The sequence below is a fragment of the Opisthorchis viverrini genome (assembly GCF_000715545.1).
Source record: "Opisthorchis viverrini unplaced genomic scaffold opera_v5_69, whole genome shotgun sequence".
Taxonomy (NCBI): domain Eukaryota; kingdom Metazoa; phylum Platyhelminthes; class Trematoda; order Opisthorchiida; family Opisthorchiidae; genus Opisthorchis; species Opisthorchis viverrini.
In genome coordinates, this window is record NW_008751725.1 from 146,079 (window position 1) to 165,456 (window position 19,378).

At 42.5% G+C, this 19,378-nt stretch overlaps 1 protein-coding gene across 1 annotated transcript; it reads left to right on the top strand.

The window, feature by feature from the left end:
* Positions 1–16,063: 16,063 nt before the first annotated feature.
* Positions 16,064–18,134, top strand: T265_04270 (hypothetical protein; the record flags this gene model as incomplete). The annotated part of the gene is made up of 2 exons (XM_009168969.1): positions 16,064–16,383; positions 17,930–18,134. The coding sequence occupies 2 exons, from the start codon at positions 16,064–16,066 to the stop codon at positions 18,132–18,134; spliced, it is 525 nt and encodes a 174-aa protein (XP_009167233.1).
* Positions 18,135–19,378: the final 1,244 nt, after the last annotated feature.

Below are 19,378 nucleotides of genomic sequence, written 5' to 3' on the forward strand. Positions count from 1 at the left end.
AATGAGCTGGTATTCAGTGGATTAAACTTCGACCGTCGAAATGATTGGGTGAATCGACGGTCAGTTTGCTGATCTTCATGGCGTCGCTGGCATCCGGAGAAGTAGCACCACCTCCCAGCACTATCATCTAGCTTGTCGTTTGAATTGTCGGCCCATCTTGTTGCCCTTCTTCAACTATATAGTATCCGAATAGATTGCATCGTATTACACTGTACTGTAGACTACAGTCGTTCCATTTCCTTGTATCTGAGTTGCGCTTATTTTTTTATACTGGGTGCATTTAATTGATTATGTTTAGGTTTTGTGCAATCGATGCACTGTAAAAATGAACACCCTGGAATGCTAAGCCCACAGCTGTTGTCAAAGTGATGTCCGGTAACCAGCGCTGAACAGACCAGGCTGATTAATGGCTATCACTAGGTAGCCGATTACGTGCCACGGGAAAGTCCCATGAAGGCACAAACAACCAGGCTACACAGTGGACACATGGTTTTCACGCGCGTAGTTATGCTCACATGATTTGGCGATTATGGTCGTCAATCTGTTATGAACCACCTTGTTCTGGCACGTAGTTCGTCCTAGGAGCAGCGCAGAATCAGCTGATTAAAAATGGAACTATCATGTGTGTGGGACTATCATAGTTTCTTTGATTCGGCGCCACATTAGCCTGCCTCGCCGACATTTTTGTTGGCGGTTGTTTGTTCACACACTGATGCAATGAACGGCGCAATCAGTTTCGTACTTTGTGCGCGTTCTTGTCCCTTTGGATGCGGTCAAGGTCGACGACCGTCTTGGGTTCGCATCGGAATCGTGTGCCAATTACCATGACAACTAGACAATAAGCGCGTAGGTGTCACGTGCTGTCGTCATAGTGCTCTTTCGGCCCCATGGCGGAAAGGGAGCGACTTGCCTTATAGACTGCAAGCCATACGACGCGAGTAGACAGGTGTGACGCACCGTAGCAACCAGATACCAGACTGATATGGGTGAGACTGGAGAAGCGGAAGGGGAATTTGAGTGCGAGAGAAGTCGTAGTCGAACGGAACGATATCTTATCGACAAAACGCCATTAACATCAAAAGTTTAAAAGCAGTAAAATAACGTGTAGGGGACCACTAGTGTTGGTCATGACGCAAGTCAAGGCATTCAGGTTGGCGACATCTTACCTTTAAAACTGTCTCCAAGCCTCGCTGATCTTGTGAAGGTGACTCTCGATGCCCACCAGTTTAATAACGAATCTGATGGTGGTGTGACGCACCATATTCGCGAGAATTGTGAGCTGAGTAGCTGATAATGGAGACCGTTTGGTTGTTTTAGTAAACGCTAGGATCATTTCCTGTTCATCCATGTGCAGACCGCAATTACTTACTTGGATCGATGATGTGTGGCGTGTTGGTGTCCGTTTCCGCATCCGTCCGCCACATCAGCGGATCCTCGCGCAAGGTAGCTGGTGCTACACGTGATTTGCGATCAATTACGTGGGCAGCCAACTGAACGCCTTCTGCCTCTTTTGAACCAAAGGCATCGGGGTGAAATGGCAAACCAGTTTGAGGGAAATCAGTACACCCAATGTAGGGAGAACTAAGCAGTTGCACCCAAAGTGCATTTGTTTGGTAGTCCAGTGGCCCAAAACACTCACGAGACTTATCGGACGAAGCATGTACTCAGGAGCGTGAACGGAAACATGTGAACTAAACTTCCTGGGGCGATGTGAAATTCGCTCCTGTTGTTTCCAGTGCAGGAATCGGATAAGTAATATCCCTTGTGGAGATTAGTCAGGTGTGTGTGAGCTTTTTGGAAAGTAAACTTGGTTCACAGCGTCGGGCTAACCGAGCGGATAAAAATCCACTGCCACACGGACCGTATGAAGGCCACCCATCTGAACTTGCCAGCCAGTGCCATAGCGTTAGCATGTATAGGGGGGAAGGATGAATCATATTCTGCAGCTATCGGACTGGTATGCATTTCCGATTCCGTGCTGTGAAACCTACAGAAATATTATATGGCGAATCCGAACTCAAAACTAAATCTGGACAAGGCAAATGAATGGGTCTTTGAGAATCCAGTCGCACTTTGGAATCCGAAAGAAGTGTTTGCCAAGTGTGTCCGTGAAAACCAGGGTTCAATCCGGTCAGGAAAGTGGAAGATGTAGCAACTTCTAAAATATCACGAATACAACCTACAATGATATATATATATATATATATATATATATATANGGAAGAGTAAAAATACTTGATTCCTCAAATACGGCAAAGTCCTCATCGTGTTGCGAAATTGAATTGAGTTGTACGTGTTTGCCTCAAGTCAATTCCTTCCGGGCAAGCAGTGCGTACATAGTATATATATATATATGTATATGTATATTTAGTATATATTCGTATTCGATATGGAGCTGTTTTCAATGCATTGCTGAAATGAAATGCCCTGAAGCAAATAGTTAAAAAACGTTCCAATTTTGTAACAAATGAAGAATTTAACTTGCATACATAATTGATTATTTTTACTTTCCACATTTTTGTGACGTCAGATGGCGTTAGTACAATGTGGCCAGTAAACATGGATCTAAAAAAACAGATGACGTAGACTGGGTTGGGTGATCATACTCAGAGTGAGCAGAATTAGTGGAGTTCGTACACACGGAGTATTTCTGGCGTTTGAACCAACATGAGAAATGCCGTGTGAGTAAGATCTGGACAACATCCAGTATGAGAAAGTGGACGTGGTAGAAGCAGCTTGGAAATGTGTTTTGAGCACAGGTTTTACGCACGACATAACACGGTACTTGGTGAATTTCCGTCCGAATAAGAGGCACATTGCAGAATATAGTCGAATTTTAGTAGAAACGGCGAATCATTCATGTCCGGCATCAGTAATGGCGGTTTAGGTTTGGCGACTGTTTGAAAATGACAATGCGCGCTGACGATGTGTTGTGTAAAGCCCGGAGCAAATCCATTAAGCGAGCGCGAATCCACTCATACTGCGTCAGTGCGGTGGCTGCGCAATATTTCACACGATCGGAGAAACTCTCCAGTAAGAACTGTAATCTCCAACACGATAATTGGAACAATCAAAATCATGGGTTGCCCGTCACCTGAAGGATGTAAATTGCGAGGTTATGACCGAAATTGTTTGATGAGTTTCTGTGTGTCATTATGTCCAATGACTGCTGAGATATGGAAAAAGGGCAGTTATTGAATTTGAACGGCTTGGAACATTTATCTAAATGTAGCAGTCACATGAGATCGACGTGTCGTAATGTTCCGAATCTGTCTCAGTTTGCTCCAATGATTTATACCTTTTTGAACAAACCAATCACAGACAGTTTGACGTACTTGGCTTCTGCTCAGCTAGCCTGTTAGGAGAATCCTCATGCTGTTCCACGTCAACAGATTTGCAAAAAGGTCCCTGGGAATGACGGCATTCGTTCCGTGGCGTCCAAAATTACTCCGCGTTTGGCCATCTAACTTCAGACAAAAGTGGACCACATAACGGATAAGGAGCGGACCGATACTTGTGGCAAAAATCAAACAACAACACGCAAATGACCACTCTGTCCTTCTTTTTTCAACTTTACAAAGGCCTGAGTTTTAGTGAGACTAAACTAGTGCATGATGTAGGCAAAAACAAGTTTGAAGTGCGAGGCAATTTGTCGGTTAATTGTCAAGGGCTCATGACGTTGCACACTTCCATAATCCTTTTGAGATCGGTTAGAATTGCACTGTATCGTCAAACTGCAGCCGCAGCGCTGAGCCTACACCCATTTTCGGGTTGGAGAAAAACTCGCGCGTTTTTCAGCCACACAGCGTGCTTCCTGTTCTATTCATGTAGCTGACGCACTTGTCCGTTTGTTCTCCAAATGTGTGGGAACCATTAGATAAAAAGGTGATCCTAATTGAGCCTATTTATTGGCCAGGTTTCATTGATATCCTTTGTCACACCTGAGGAAGCGGGGCCGTGTCTTGTGCACAAAATATTTCCATTGCTTGTTTTTCTTTATACCGATAGTCACAGATGTTGTGCATCTCAAGGTATTCTTCCGCATAACTTGCAGCACACACGCTGCTCCGAGATTCCGCTGCGGAGTCCCTGGGATTAGGTCTACCCAAAGGCAAAACCGGTGGTGCGGTGTCTGCCGATTCTCTGTAACTTTCCCAAAGTGCCTAAATCAAGCATACAGGACGCCCCCGGCCATGAAAAAAGCACGTGTGCAGTGAGTGACGCATCCCCAAGGTCACTATTGGTAAGACACGTTTCGGAAAGCAGATGTGTTGGCGGAGTGTCTCAAACACGGCTCGGCAACATACGACCCAGCGGAGTGGGGCTGAAGGCGTTCACGACCGGAACACCGCCATTGGCTGTACAGTACGAACAAGTGAACGACCATATTAGGTCATTTAGTCACCCTATATATTTACACAGAAGCTCTGTATGTTTTGTCCTGACAATACAGCCGTGTCCCGAGTTCTCTGTCTTCTCCTTATCGCGTAGTCCAGCAGGCTCAGTTCAGGCGTAACCAATAGACGGCCACCCACAATACAACAAAGCAGAAGGAACCTTACTAAATCTCTTCGCGGCAGAATCTCAAGACGGCCCGTGTGCTGCACGCCAAGTGGAAAATATTTGTATGCTTTTAACTATGAGGGACTCCGTTGACTCTCCAGTTCTGGCAACTTTACTGTGCGTACGAAGTAAACATTCGAATACGTAACTTTCCAGTTCAGAAAATTATCGATTCAGATTCCGAAGACTAAACTCACCGAAATTGGTAGCTGTCTATTCGCACATTCTGAGCAATCATTCCATACTAATTGCTTGACATTATTCAATCGAATCCCTTTTAATTTTCTGAGTTTAGCTCCACAAACAGTCGAATGGAATGCCGATAGAACGTCTATGTGCCAGCGGATATCTGTTTGGTGTCAGTAAATTCAAGTATCATCGATTCCTAGTTATCCAAACTCAATTGGCCTGTAACGGGGTATTCGGCCGCCCTGGTTTTGTTGCTATGGAGATGAATATTTGAATCTTACCCAGAAAATTAATCTTACAGCAATATAAAAGCCATCTGTTTGTTTTCTTACAAACAAATGTTGCTCTCTCTCTAATGAGGAAATCGGGTCACATGATCAACGGATGGGAACAATTTCATGGAATGTTATAGCTGATTTCATTGTTTTTTTAGGTTTTCGAGTGAAAATTTCAGCAGATTACGTGTTTAGATTAAACTAAGTTCCTTGAAACTCAAATTATAGGACTGCATGGAATGAGGCTGTTTTCGTTTTCCTCATGGTCAGGGACACCGATTCGATTGCCTTTCAAACAAGAATTCGTTCTATCAGGCACAGGTAAGCATTACACCGCGTGACTTTTTCATCCGCCGAGTAAGTCGCCAGCAAAAGGCATCTTGAGGTTAACCAGTATGGCTCGAATCTATAACCTATCAGATTGGAGAGTGAACAGTCAACCTTCACCTACAAATGGTCAATCAACAACGTGGTCAACTTGCATCTGGGCAGTACATAGTGACACATGTTCCTTACATTAGCAGCTAAGACCACGTGACTTAGTGTTGGGTGGCTCCTCGGGTAGTAGCTGATGAAACCTCTTAGACCCTCTGCTACCAGTTTCCCTCGCTTCCGAACTCCCCCTGAATATCCACCACCCAATCTGCTCTTGAATATCCACTGGTGAGCCCCAAGGGAAGTGAAGCTGGTGGCAAATCTCTATCAAGTTACTAAGTAGTGTTTTCTCAAAGAAAACACACTATTCTTGTTTGAAAGTTTGGCCATCGAGTTTCATTGAACTACTTAAAAAGCAGATCGACCAACGTTAAGCGCATGCAAGAGGAACCTGTCATTATTATGTAAGTACTACAAGTAACCATGTTTATCTTGGGCTGGTCAGGGTCGCTGATCACCGGCCATGTACAAGCATCTGAAGACCCTAATTGTAACACCACTGACAATCAGAAAATGATTTGTTCATGTGAATGGCGAATAATTTGTCAGATCTTATACAGGGCCATGACAGTAGAGTGCTGCTCACCCATTCGCCCCCAGGAATGAATCCAATGTCTGCAACCTGCGATCCTGGTTTCACTTCTCTAGACCATTGCCTGTATGCTCAAATCCACTCAATGACTTATAAATTGATCATTATCCATTAGTACAAAGGCAACACGTTTAGCCGGACTTCATAAGTCCTACCAACTTATAGTATCTAGTGTTTCTGTGCGAATCACGATGGCCCAGGTTTCGTACTACTTGAAGTGAAATTCACTGTCAAAGAGACTGCCTCGGTAGAGCACACTGGCATCCTTATACTATGGAATTCCTGAATTAAACTTGTACGGTTGGTCCTCGGAAATGATGCCTTCTATTTCCGCAGTTGTGATAATGATAGTCAGTCTCTTTTACACTGTTCTTTTCAGTTTCACTTACCGCTGATGATTTTCCATGTTGCACAAAACAAAACTGTTTTAACCAATATCTCTTGAGAATGCCAGCTATTTTTGAGGGGGGCAGTAAAATGAATCAGTCTGGCACTGTTGTGGAATACAGGTAGCTCGGGTGTGCTGCCCAATTACAACAGAGGCACGGAACTGTCGAATTGAATGCGCCCAGAGAACCAACCAGATACAGGGGAGTGAGAGTAACTCAGATTCACCGGTGGCCAATCAAACTACGCAAAGACCGCCTCGGGACCAAACGATCACTCCAGAGCTACCAGATGCTGTTTAGAAACTATATGATCAAAGGTAGAAGAGAAGGAATTCACCCAAAGAACCCCGCACTGACGATGTCACTTCGACTGATGATGAAACGTTTGCAATCCGACTGCCTAGCTCGAGGAACAGAACAACAACAACAACCATAAATCATCCTCTTTGACCAGCAGTCACAGATTAGTCCAGGATGCAATATAATATTCGAATTTCTGCCCACTCATCTTCTCTACGGTTCAAAAACGGGAGCTCGTCATCAAGACTTCTTACCAACTGCGCTGTAGTCAGCAATCAAATGTTATGATGCTAACTTGAGAGAGGTCATTCTTACTCTTATATTTTTCATCTTTCGCCTGGAGCAAGATTCACCGCCGTATTCAGTACTATCATTCCAACGTAGAAACCCGTTGACATCGCGTCCCAAGGGCTTTCGGTGAGGAACAAACCCAGGTTGCATGCAGGCGACAACACATAGTTAATGTCAGATCGTGTCAGTCATATGCAAGTGGCCTCAGTGGTGCGCATTAGCACTGCTGTTGTTGAGGCAGCCAGGCGGATATGTTCAGCGCCCGGTGGCGGTACTCATATTCTATTCAGCTATTCGTCACAGTTGATATGTCTTTCTCTAGCCTTATGAATTACAGTAAAACAGCGCTGTAATAAAGCACACTCTTCCGATTTGAAGCGAAACTTACTTCTTACTCTCCAAACAAACAATCAAGAGTGAACCACTTCGTGTCACCGCACACTACCACCTGGTAACCCCGTTTGTTATTGTAAAGTGTCTTGCCGGGCCAATGTACCTGCAAAGATTTTAGACATCAACGAGATATTCTCTAGACTATCTAATCGATTCCACTAGATGAATTCTTGTGGAGCTGAAAATCAGTCGAGTGACCTCTGATCCTCTTTTCGGAGTCTTCTGATATTCAACATACACTGATAACTAACTAAATTTGGCTATGCTTTGTACATTTCGTTAGAAATCAGTGAAAAAAGAGATTCATTTTAGAAGCATGCAAATGGTTGATAATCCCGTGATATATAGGGAACACCAAAAACAGACTTACTGCTTTCCCCGGAACGTCGCCCTTGAACCCAGAACCTTTTTTGACGGTAACTCTTTCGCTCTTTGCAAAAGGATTAAATTATCTCTCGATTATTTACACTTTTGTCTTGTGTAACATACTACTCATAAGGTTGCTGAGAACTCTTCGAGAGCACACGAGTGGTTTCGCCCTGCTGGTAATTGATCCGGTGTCAGTCGATCTTTTCGCCGAGCTTGGCAAATTGTTTTAAAACTTTTGCGCATAAGGCTAGCAGACATCTTCAATGAGCGGTTGGTTGGCGAGCCTAGATGGAAGGACTGTCAACGCAAACGTTCACTAAAGTTGTCTCCTCGGAAGATGGAATATGTGCAAGCCAGTTTCCGAGCACGATGAACAGATCAGCTGACACTCGACCAACAGCCGAGAGAAGTTGATGAAGACCGCTAGACTGCCAAATGCTGGTCCTACCCTTATCGCACACGCGCGGTCCCGGAATACCCATCAACCTCATTTCGTGCTTGAAAATTCATGCAGTTACAGCTTTCGTTTTCAGTTTAATGTGATAATAACGTGAGACTCGAATACAACATTTGCATCTATCTTTTGTGGCATTCTTCAAGCAGGTGGTTCTGAAAAAGACCGCCACAGCGTAAATTAGTCTGTCAACCTATTCATAAATTTCCAAAAATGAGACCGAAATGTTTTTGTGGCATTCTTCAAGCAGGTGGTTCTTAAAAAGACCGCCACGTGCTTAAATTAGTCTGTCAAACTGTTCATAAATCTCCAAAAATGAGACCGAAATGCTATCCGAACGATGGATAATAAGCTTCGACTCGTCAGCCCAGGCTACCTCAGCGTATACCCAGTGGATATTCATTTTCACAAGCTATCATAGCGAACTTGTTTAGTTACTGACCAAGTCGGGATCGACAGATGTGTAGAAAAAATGTTCTAAAACTAGTGATCTCACGGATTGTTTTGTGCGATGGCAGTTAACAGTGCCTTTTCTCTTGTTCCCTGACTGATAAATTGGTGACCTATATTTAAGGGCACGCCTGGCATCCATTCAAGATGAACAGTGTGTTAGTCTGTCCACCATGGAACAGGAAATGAGATACCATCTTATCAAAGGTTCAATGCATATTCCTCATTCGGGTGAACTGCGGTCGTTCTGCGAAGTCGAACTCCAGGTTAAAGATAGGATAACGCCAACTAGATCATTGAATGATCCCACAGTATATGTTAAAATAGGTAGTTGAACCCATGGGAGGTTTATTCGGTGCATCTAATGATCAGCAAAACCTCTTTAGAAGAATAGGATAACGCCAACTAGATCATTGAATGGTCCCACAGTATATGTTAAAATAAGCAGTGGAACCCATGGGAGGTTTATTCAGTGCATCTAATGATCAGCAAAATCTCTTTAGAAGTCAAAGAGTTTTCAGCAACCTCATGAGTAGTATATTACATCTATACAAGTCTGTTATTCTGTGAATTTTTTTAGAAAAGGGTTACTTTAAAACAACCCCTGGTGTTGCAGCATACTTTCATAGAGGAACCTACTCAAAAATTTGCTGAAAACTCTTTTACATTCTACGACCGGGTTCGCCCCTCTGGGGGCTCATTAGATGGACACAGTCCCAGAGCTTCCGTCAACCCTATGTTCTGCCTGAACCCAAAATACACGAAAGCAGCGAAATAAAAAATACGAAGCCAAACTGGTACACAGAAGAGTATATTTCGCACTCTGAGAATAATCTATGATAAGGAGTGCAAAACATCCATAACAGTACAGATTTCTGTGTATCCGTTTCCTTTCTTTAAAAAATGGCGCGGCCAGCTGATGACCAAAATTCAACGGAATATTGATGGTAGTAAACGGAGATTTGCGAACTTTCAATTGCGATTTCGGCCTGTAAGTGAACACAGTGTAAACTGAAAATCCGAGAAGCACTGTTTCATCTTTATTGGGAATCACCAACGGTAGGATCTCACGAAACTCGGGGAAAGTTTCGAACCCGCGATCTCCTAGCTAGTAGCTTAGCTACTGACGTTCGGCCTCTCACGGCCGAACGTCAGTGGGATTAACTTGCAATCTGAAAAGACAACTGCCTACCGTTGAAGCTTCCAAAAAATCTGACATGGCAGTGCTTGTGTTGGAACAAGCGAAGGCTTTATTGTACCTCTGTTAATTGTATTACCTGAAGAGATGCCATCGAAAACCTACCCTCGTAGATCTACGTGTTTTTGATAACAGTGAGATACTCCGCATCGCGTAATTCAATACTGAATAGTTTCTCAGTAAATCGGTCCACCTGACTCGTGGGAGACCTTCAGCGTCCTGACGGAAAAACAATCTGTTGTTTTAACACACTGCGCCTATGGTTGTTGAAATCTCATCGACACCCATCACTGGTATCAGTCTTCTTTGGGGTCATTACGTCGGCACAGGCGCCGAGATCCCGTCAACTTGATATTCTGCTTGAACCCAAAATAGACATATTTCGACAAATACACTCATTCTCACACAAATTTGATTTTGATAGAAGATTCAGGTGAATCTTGCTGTATCTGTCGTCTATGATGGGCCGCCTCAGCCGAATGTGCTGCACAAGACCGGTTCGTGTTTCAGTCCGTACGATGTTCGGGATATCGCAATATGCTACCTAGACGTAACACACTCCTCGAATATTGTGCCAAATAGAACATGACGCGGCCTGCAGCAGTACACTAAGTTGCAAAAAGAACAAGAGATTCAGCTTGGATTCAGGTGAGTCTTCCGCAAAAACCACATCGGTATGCAAATGAGTGTATTTGTCAGACGTCCATAGACCTTTTTCACAGTCTTACCCTATTCTTTCATTTTCTCTGACTGCAAGCACTAATGTTCTGCTCCCTATTCCGCATTCAAAAGCTCACCACTCTTAACTTGTTTAACGTAGATCTCTATTGCTCGAAAACAACTGACGTGTGACATTCAGGCCTATATTTCTCGACAGGAATCCAAAATAGGAGGAAAAGATTGCAATCTACATTAGTTGTTATTCTCCTGAGTTTACAGTTATGGTGATAATTTATCTTGGAGCAAAAACAAAAACTAACCATTAAAGTCAAAAGCATAGTAGTCAAACAGATTGGGGTCCTTTGTACATGATGTAACAAAGTGTGCCTTGAGGACTAAACTTGTTTCGAAAAATTGCTACAAGGCTATAAAATGTCACACAATTAGCAAGTTTTGATGCGGTGCATCTCGTTAGTATCGGCTTGAAAAATCCAAAATTAGAAGCACGAAGCACATCCTGCTGTCTGCGCAACAGCATCACAAATGCGAACAGAATTGACGCACATATGTCACAGCGCATGGCCTGTCTGATATCCTTGAGAATAAAGCAGGTTCCTTTGTATTATCAAATATGATCATACCTGAGGGGCGACAATATCCGGAAAGGGTCACCGATCGTAAATGATATGTACAGACCGTTGCTGGACCCATGAAGGTGACAGTATTCTGCGTACTTCATACTATATTCTGAAACATGGTGGTGTCAGCTTTGACCTGAAGGTATTTTGCTCGAATCGGAGAAAGACAGGCTACTGTCATTCAAGAAATCGCACTCGTACCCCCACTTTTCTCTCAGTGGCTGCACAATTTCACTGCTACATACAGCGCTTTCCATCTTTCACAGTAGTTGAGTAGTTCGTTTTCAACTTTTTAAGCCATTTAAAGGCGTGACTTACTGGAGTTCCATTCGTCGGAAACCACGAAAAATGTCGGTCAGTTTTCAGAGGACCGACAGATTTGTACTGCACACTTTGCTCACACACGCACGCAATCCTACAAGAGACCGAATCATTATACAGTAAAGTGATATTGGTTGAAAACTTGTGGCTGGAATGAAAAGCTTATTTCAATCACATATTTACTGTGTATCGACAATCATATAGGTCCGCAAATAGGTGGCAATATCCTCCTTCTTCAGTCATCCAGATCTGAGATAATACAACTAATACTCTGTTATAATAATAATAATAATAATCGTTCAGCTGTAACACCCTTTCGGTGCATAACTGTCATGCCACCCTAAGGAAGCACGAGCGCTTGGATACTCCCAGGTTGCCCAACCCTAGACAGGGGAAATCGAGAAGCAGAGGTCGGGTTCAAACCACGGACCTTCCGGTCAGTAAATTCGCCCTCTAACCACTTGAACCAACTCGCCCCCTACTCTGGATGGTTCGTTTGTTAAATTACCCACAATGAGACTAATATCCCTCTAAAACGACTGCACCCCTATATGGATTACCAGCTTCTCTTTATTAAAAACTAATGCTTTTCATTTATAGGAATTCGTCTCTTCTTGCACTGATTTCTACCAATGGTTTGGTTGCTATACCCCCATGTACATCCGTGCGTTCGCGTTCTTTAACCTGGTGTTTTGTCAACCTCACTTTTAGTAAAAAAAGACTAGCTAGTAAATTGACTAGGAATAGATGAATGTTCATCCGCAAATTCGTGAAATTCGTTCATTCTATTTTGATGAGGAACTCAACCAAAATTTGGTCTCATCTCCCGCATGAATGATATCCAAGGTAGTAAAGTGGACGGAGACCAACACTTACTTCTGATTCCATCCTTCCTGAGGTTCGTCACATAGTCCCGGACCACGAATTTCTACCAATCCTATGTCGTAGTTTAAGGCCAAATTTTATGCGCTTTAACCCATTTGTAAACTAGATTGATCTTAACGTTAGACTCACCATTGACCGTTTTATTGAAGTCACTATACAGTGGTGGTTCAAAAATGAGTGTTCTCAAGTGGATCATTATTTTGAATCACTTTATTTCCATACTAGAATGAGCGCCAATTCCTAGAGGTGATTATGATCGTACAGAAGGAAGTCGATGTACGGAGGGCCATTCGTTTGACAGAGTAGGGTATCATAAAACAAGTTGGTTTTTAACAGTTGGAGGCCTGTCAATGCTGTTGGACACCAATGTGTCTCACGCTGGAAGTCCCGTGGGAATTTTGACAAAAATAATTTGCCTCAAGTAAAATTACCATGGTAGAGGTAACTGGAGGAAGTTCAGTGATTAAAGGGCCAGCTTACTTACTGGAAGATCCGTGGTCTCAACTCCGAAACTCGACTTCAGCTCTCTGGGCTTGACAGCTTGGCAGTATCTTACCTTTGTACCTCTGGGCGACGGCAGTCATGCGCCGAAATTGCTACAACTGAAGCATCCCTATTATTTTTAATATTATCACGGCAGAGCACCAGAATAGTATATTGGAGTATAGTCTAGTATAGTACAATATAGTACAGTAAAGTATAGTATAGTATGGTATGGTATGGTATAGTATAGTATAGTACGGCATAGTATAGTATAATGTTTTACGGTAAAGTATAGTGTGGTATGGTACAGTATGGTATAGTATAGTATAGTATAGTATAGTATGGTATAGTATAGTATAGTATAGTATAGTATGGTATAGTATAGTATAGTATAGTATAGTATGGTATAGTATAGTATAGTATAGTATAGTATGGTATAGTATAGTATAGTATAGTATAGTATGGTATAGTATAGTATAGTATAGTATAGTATGGTATAGTATAGTATAGTATAGTATAGTATGGTATAGTATAGTATAGTATAGTATAGTATGGTATAGTATAGTATAGTATAGTATAGTATGGTATAGTATAGTATAGTATAGTATAGTATGGTATAGTATAGTATAGTATAGTATAGTATGGTATAGTATAGTATAGTATAGTATAGTATGGTATAGTATAGTATAGTATAGTATAGTATGGTATAGTATAGTATAGTATAGTATAGTATGGTATAGTATAGTATAGTATAGTATAGTATGGTATAGTATAGTATAGTATAGTATAGTATGGTATAGTATAGTATAGTATAGTGTAGTGTAGTATAGTTAGTATAGTATATTATGGTATAGCATAGCATAGTATAGTACAGTATAGCATAGTATAGCATAGCATAGCATAGTACAGTATAGTATAGCATGGTATAGTACAGTATGGTGTAGCATAGTATAGTATAATATAGCGTAGGATAGTATAGAATGGTCTTGTTTAGTTCAGGGTAGTATTCGAACCTCAAAGTATACCTCGGATGGTAGGAATGATAGTGAAAGCGCTGTAGCAGGGGGAAACAAACATTCTATTCTGAAGTAAATAGCTTTAAGCAACTTCCCCTGTCAGGTATATCGAATCTCAAGTGGTGATCTTTGATGAACAAGTGAGGTTTCAAACTCTGAACGTTAATAATACGATTATGTTAGGAAGTTATCGTGTGATTAAAAGTTAACGGACTTTAAAAAGTTGGTGATCATAGCCATATTCACTAAAATAGCGGTTTGTGTGTCGGAATCATGTCAAAAAAACGGCAAACCCATTTGTGAGGAGTCAGTTTGTTACCTTTTCACCTATATTGCTCACTGATTGCTAAAGTAGTGATCTAGAACTAAACGAGTGTTTAAAGTCCTATTCAATTCAAGACTCAGTTTCCTGATAATTTTGAGCGAGCTTATGGACCGCGAAATTTGTCCTCATGAGGATAGTTTAAAACGCCCGAGTGATTTGCACATAACATGCAAGGTAATTCCCAATAGGAATTTCACTCCAATAAAACTGGATAGAAAGCCTTGTTAATGGGGTAAATCATTTCATAAATAATTCAGTTCTTGTTAACTTATGACCAAGCCCAGGAATAATCCCCATCATCAACTGGATGATCCTTATTGAGTAGTTTGTAGGTCAGAAATTGGCTCAGTTCTCTGTAAGGTTTGTCGGTCCGCTACTAGACGATTTAACCTGTGCTTCCGTCCTATTCAATGTGAATTTGGGTAAGGCTGAAAATTGTGTATGTGAACTCGAGAGTTTCAAGTACTGAAACATCAGTATGCAAGTACAAAATTCTCAGACCCGTCAGTGCCATTGTGAGTAGTGTCGCTTCAAGTAAGATAAACTCCATAAAAAAAGCTCTGTAAAGGAATTTTCATGACAATTTTTCGACAGCCCATGACTGGAAACTCGGGGACTGTACCTACCTGATGAGGCTCAAGAAGGGCGAAACTGGTGGTGGGCTTTCGAATGATTTTCAGTAATTTTATGAGTAGTGCATTACGAATATTCATGCACTGCGATATCTCGAATATCGTAGCAGCTGAAACATGGGGCGGCCTGGTTCAGCACATTCAGTTGCCTAGAAGCATCACAAACGAGAGATTCAGCTGGGTTCCAGGTGAGTCTCTCAAAAAATTTGCAAATGAGTGTATTTCGCAAATTTTCAAATTTTCGCAACCAGTTGTGTTGTTACCGCATCTTCTCACGGAACTAATCCGAGCGTTCAAAGTTGCGCGAGATCATTGACTGTTGTTCAACGTTGTTGGTTTTCTTGAGCTAGGTGGTGAAAAATGCACTTGCCCATGTGCTTACACAGACTTGGAGCGTAATTTTCTATTTTGCTCTCTCTGGGAAGCAGGTGCTCCCTTGTCTTGTCACCGTTTCAACACATACGGATTAGTAAACCTAACGGACAGCTTCGCTCATGAGCTGATTCCCGTCTAAACAATCATGGTGATCCACTTCATTTCACTTTACCGAGCGTTGCGTTCTCTCTCATAGTGTCATAAGCCGGAACTCCCTATGCTTCTGATTATCTTCTGTGTCCAGTATCTGGCACCATCAGTAGTTTATCGCTGATCATAACACTCACTGTGGTCAAGAGGAATAAATGGGAACCGACAACTAGGATAAGTATGTTATATACAAATGGGGTGATAATTTCCTGAGCACGCTCTCTGCCTTTTGGGGACAATCGCCTCATCCGGAGAAAGCTAATTCGCTCTGACGGAGCACTGCTCTTCCCACACCGGTGTGCGATAAGCCACGAGTAGCAAGAGGCATGCGGATCGATGGGCGGGACAGAGACATGTGTAGACGAAAATCAACCACTCAGGATCATTCAGTCCAAGGTCAAAGAAACGGTGATTGGACATGCTAACAATCCACTCCCGACGAAATCTGCTATGCATACCAGTTTCACTCAATCGTATCCACGTGCCACGCGAAAATTTCTGGATTTATTCGGAAGGAGTTTTTTACACGGGGAAGGAGGAACCCCAGGACTAGAAAGATGTGACTAAGAAATTGTTCGGATTTTTCGGATTTTATTGTTTGTGTCTAGAATTCGGTATGAGTTTTACGTGACAGAATAGAACGTTTCTAAGTAGTGTGTCCTGTATCAACGGATTTTAAAATGGGAAACGAGCTGAGTCAGTCGGGCGAACCAGGTAACCCGAGTGACCACATTTCCTATGAGACGGCGAGTATACCGCTTACCAATTACCGAAAGCCTCTGGATGACAATGGTTGCTCCATTCCCTATTCACAAGATGTTACGATAACGGGAGACGATCAAAGTAGGACTTGCTCTGATAACCGACGGAACCAGGCTATCACAGCGGAGGCCGAGAAGCAGGCCAACGAAATGTGTCTAACAGATGAAGAAAAGGATCACATCAACCAGGTATTGTCTCGCGTTCGAAGACTGGAAGAGCAAGAAGAATCTCGAATTCTGTAAGTCCACGTTTATTCAACTTTTGTCAGATGGGCGGTTATGAGTCCTGTTTTTTCTGTTCGTTCGCATAACGGCACATATAAGCTAATTGACAGTCCGTTTCTCATGAACGGCATTTTCTTATAAACGAGACATCTTCGAGAAAGATGGACACCACTCAAAGAAGATTAGAAGAAAAACGTCATGAATAGAAGATGAACCATTTCATCGCCAATACTCTCCAATACAGATCTGACACATTTTGATAGAAACTAAGCAAGACGGGGACACTTCAAATGCCTTATGAGTCAGAGGAATGAGCGGAGATACTGAGTGTACACCTCACTGTATTTTTCAGGACAACACCAGGATAGAATACATAGGAAAGGAAACAAGGCAAACCGAATGAATGATGTGAATAACTCAATAGCGCCAAGGCTATGGACTTCAAGAGACCAGTCTTGTTGCTCACTCTATCCTCTGGATTGGCTCTTAGGCAGGTGTTTCAGGGAATATCATCTGTGTTCTCTGAGGATTGTGCCTCTTGTTCACTAGTAGTTGTCCTGGCAACAGAAAAACTACCGATGTTATTAGTTGGTCGAGTTGATGATCGTTCCACTTCATACGGAACTGTCATAACTCACACACCTAGCACTGCACTGGTCAACTCCACTGAAGAAAACTTTGCAATTATAGAAGAAAAAGTGTCATGCAGACACAAGACTCGATGGTTTTTTTCTCTTCCACGTGCTAGATGCCAATATCTTGTAGCACAAGGGATTAGCTAGTTCACTCTGTAGTGATTACTACCCTAGTGATGCTAAAAGTCCCACGACTTTGGAAATGTCTCGAAGTGAAGATTTGGTTCCCAAAAAAACTCAATCAACTGTTTGCGAACGTGTAAATGTGGAGTTGAAGGTTTTGTTGAACGCGGTGGCATTTCATCAGTAATCGTTTATTCTGATGCACTTACTGGGTAGGCTGAGACAAGCAATCAGTTAAACTCTCATTAGTTTGTGTGGTCTGCATCCAGTTCGTGTTGTGGTCGACAACAAGAAGTTCGAGACAAAATGTCACGTGAACGACTGAGCTTCGTCCACACGACAAGCCCCAATCAGAGTAGTAGTAGTAGTAGTTTGCGTTTTTAGGGTCGGCCACGCCCAGGCTTTGGAAGCATATACAGTTTCAAGAACCTATTCTTGCAGTTTTCAACAATCCAGGTATTCATGAACTGTCTGTCAACAATGTTGTCGACCTTTTGGGAATGGACGCGCAACGAACTGACTGCAATTTTGTTTTTCACATATAACCGATAAATATGGCGCTAGAATCTGATTCGTTGTTGTGTTGTTTGAGGAGCTCCGCAATGAATATACTTTTCGAAAAGGCGGTACCGCCAGCATCATTCGACCAACCGCACACTGATGGTATTTTTACGAATTGGGAAAACTGGGTCCTAAAGATGCTATTCCAGGCAAACAGATCGGTAGCCATTAAGCGCATCCGAGATAACCAGAATTCAACACATTGTTCTGCTTTCCAATAGACTTATTCTTTATTGAACAGGGAGCCGTGCTGTGAGAAGCCGTCTGCGGCGTACGCCTTACTTCTCTATGGTAGTTCATATTGGTACTTTGAAATTCCTGTTGTAAGCCTTATCGAACGACCTCAGAACGCCCTGGAGACATTTCAGGAGGCATCTGCGCTTGCTGTTCCGGAAACAAGGAGCGAATGCCATTGGCTTCGAAAAAATCTACAGACATTTAAGTGAAAAAGCCGGAGTGCAACACACGTGAGAGCAGTCAGCGCTCTCAACGACACCTGTATAAAGACCTAAGCCAATCTCTTGAATTAGTTAAGCATCTTCTTGCGACCAAAATGTTTTCTTAAAATGCGGTTAGGTTATGCGTAAACGAGTACAGCTGGGTACCAAATATACTACCGGAATCCGCGTATGCCTGACTGGATATGCACTCTGTAGTATAATCCTCCTTAGGCTATCACGGACAGGGGTGTCTGGACTTTGCTAGGGAGTGAGCTTTTCAAGGTGTTAATAAATGATATCTAAAATTAATCCACCAGGTTTCGGAAAAACTGCACAAAAATAGTCTGGCTTCCATAGATGATCTTTCAGAAAATAAATTTTCTCTGGTGTGTCGGACTTTGTTTTCTCTGATCAACAAAATGCAAGCCATCCTCAATAACCTTACTCCTAATCGACTGATAATCTGGATAATGTCAGTCAAGGTCACCTGAAGTTTTGGGCTTTTTTCGGTCTCACGCTCCAAAACGCACTTATCGAAATCTCTATCTGTATCACACTTGGTTTCAGTAGTGGTAATTCCTGATCGTAACATTGTGCAAAAGATTTATATTTGGTTCTGAAAATGTCTACTGCTTTCGAAATCTTGTAAAATCGGGAGCGGAATTCTCACTGTGACCTCTCTTTGTAAAAGACCTAAATCTACTTCTTCAAAAACCGTTTTTCTGCTCACATCTCGAATTCGATGTTTTCCACCAGCTCTAGTTATGCTTCTGAGGCATCGGGGTTTCAGACCCTCCACCCGAAGTGACCAAATCTAACAGCCGTACAACAATACAGCTCGCATTGTAGTTTGGTGTGAGCGTCCTTTTAGACTCTGCAATAGGCTTTTTTGATAAAAGTCCGACCGAAATCTACCTTGACTTGAAAGATTATCTGTATGCTTCCTCCAGCAGCATTTAGCACATCGTCCGATGAAACCATCAGGTGATGTGTATGCAACAGTGGCCTGGTACTTGACTGCGGAATCGAAAGCCGAAGAATGGAAGAACGAACTCTAGCTGAATGTTGTCCATCACAATCTGAGGACAAGGATGGCATTTTTCGGGTAGCATCGAGAGCATTCTGAAGTTATGTGTGAATTTGTTCATGTAGCATAACTAGGTTTCGATAGCCGTTCAGTGTTCTACTACCCCAGACATCGTAAGATTAACTTCTCTTTTTCATTGTACTATGGCCCCTCGATGGGTGGA